The 1,124-nt window shown below is 53.8% G+C and overlaps 1 protein-coding gene across 2 annotated transcripts in view; it reads left to right on the top strand.

Moving 5' to 3' along the window:
- The window catches only part of LOC142576321 (polycystin-1-like protein 2), a 30,765-nt gene continuing 29,641 nt past the window's right edge, over nt 1-1,124 (top strand). For both annotated transcript variants that reach the window (XM_075686402.1, XM_075686401.1), the window contains exons 1-2: nt 1-367; nt 858-1,124. The exon at nt 858-1,124 is cut by the window's right edge and continues 17 nt beyond it. In XM_075686402.1, the coding sequence (XP_075542517.1) occupies nt 944-1,124 (181 nt within the window). In that variant the 5' untranslated portion in view covers nt 1-367; nt 858-943. The remainder of the gene's footprint in view (nt 368-857) is intronic.

Here is a 1,124-nt window from a genome sequence, read left to right as displayed (position 1 = left end):
TTCGTGGGCCATATAATGCATTCGCATTAAAATGATGTATGAAAAAAAGATATCGCAGAAGAAAAATGGTCTCATTTACCCATCCGTATTTCGCCTCTATAGTATGTCTAAGGGTAAAGTTCATTAATTATTTGGCGGGGGCATAACTGGGCGTGTACCACGCGGCCGACACGCGAGAGCGCGCCGTTTGCACGCGGTGTTCTGACCTGGCAAGAGAAGGAAGAGGAAGAAGAACGAAATCTGCGAACGGACGCGCTTGCACGCTGTACCCGGAGCTCAACGAATTCTCGCCTTCAGGGTACTACTGGTCCCGTCTTTTTCACAAGCTGCGTGACCACATCTAACACAAAAGCTGTTACGCGCAAGGGTGAGTGTGTGCCATTTTTTGTCTTTCTTTGTGTGTGACTATAGGCTGGCGATCACGATACAGTATATCCTTCATGCGATGATGCATACGTAACGATGCCTATAGGAAAGTTGGGCTGAAATGGAAATGCAGGGTACGCCAAACGGTTGTGAACATTGCGGTGTCGTCGATGAAGTCGGTGCAGACGCCTAACGGCCAACAAAGCACGGTGCCGGGCCGGGTGACGTGGAGGCAAGGCGGCCGGATAGCGGGGAGAACAGCACGTTTATTGACTAAACGTAACGAAAGAATGGCCGCTAGGTGTGCTTACTACGGCACGGAAGGACAGCCTGGTGTTTGCGTAAATAGGACCAGTCAGAATGACTGAACACGTACTCGGTAAAGTCTTATGCATCGGCTAGCTGACCTATTGGCGTGACAGTATACTGATGTCTATCGTAAGCAAGAGCGAAGCGATAACCCGAGAGTTTTCGATGTCCGTGTGCCATAGCTCCTGGAAGCCCCGTCTCGTCATTTCGACCAACCGCCTGGTGCCTACAGCTGCAGCCGTACTCACTTGAGCACCAACGAAGGAGCATGCGGCGGTCGGCGGCCTTCTTGCTGCTGTCAGCTCTGGTTTCGACCGCTGGCGCTGCCGAGCCCATGCGCTGCATCGTGCAGCCCACCCACGGCTCGGTGCTGGAGACGAGCTTCCTCGTGGGCTGCACGGGAGGAGAGGAGGGCGTCCCACTGCGCGTCTACCTGCGGGACCATGCCA

This window comes from Dermacentor variabilis, chromosome 3 (assembly GCF_050947875.1).
Source record: "Dermacentor variabilis isolate Ectoservices chromosome 3, ASM5094787v1, whole genome shotgun sequence".
Classification (NCBI taxonomy): domain Eukaryota; kingdom Metazoa; phylum Arthropoda; class Arachnida; order Ixodida; family Ixodidae; genus Dermacentor; species Dermacentor variabilis.
The sequence above is the reverse complement of the archived record's forward strand: the minus strand, read 5'-3'. Positions and strand labels throughout refer to the sequence as shown.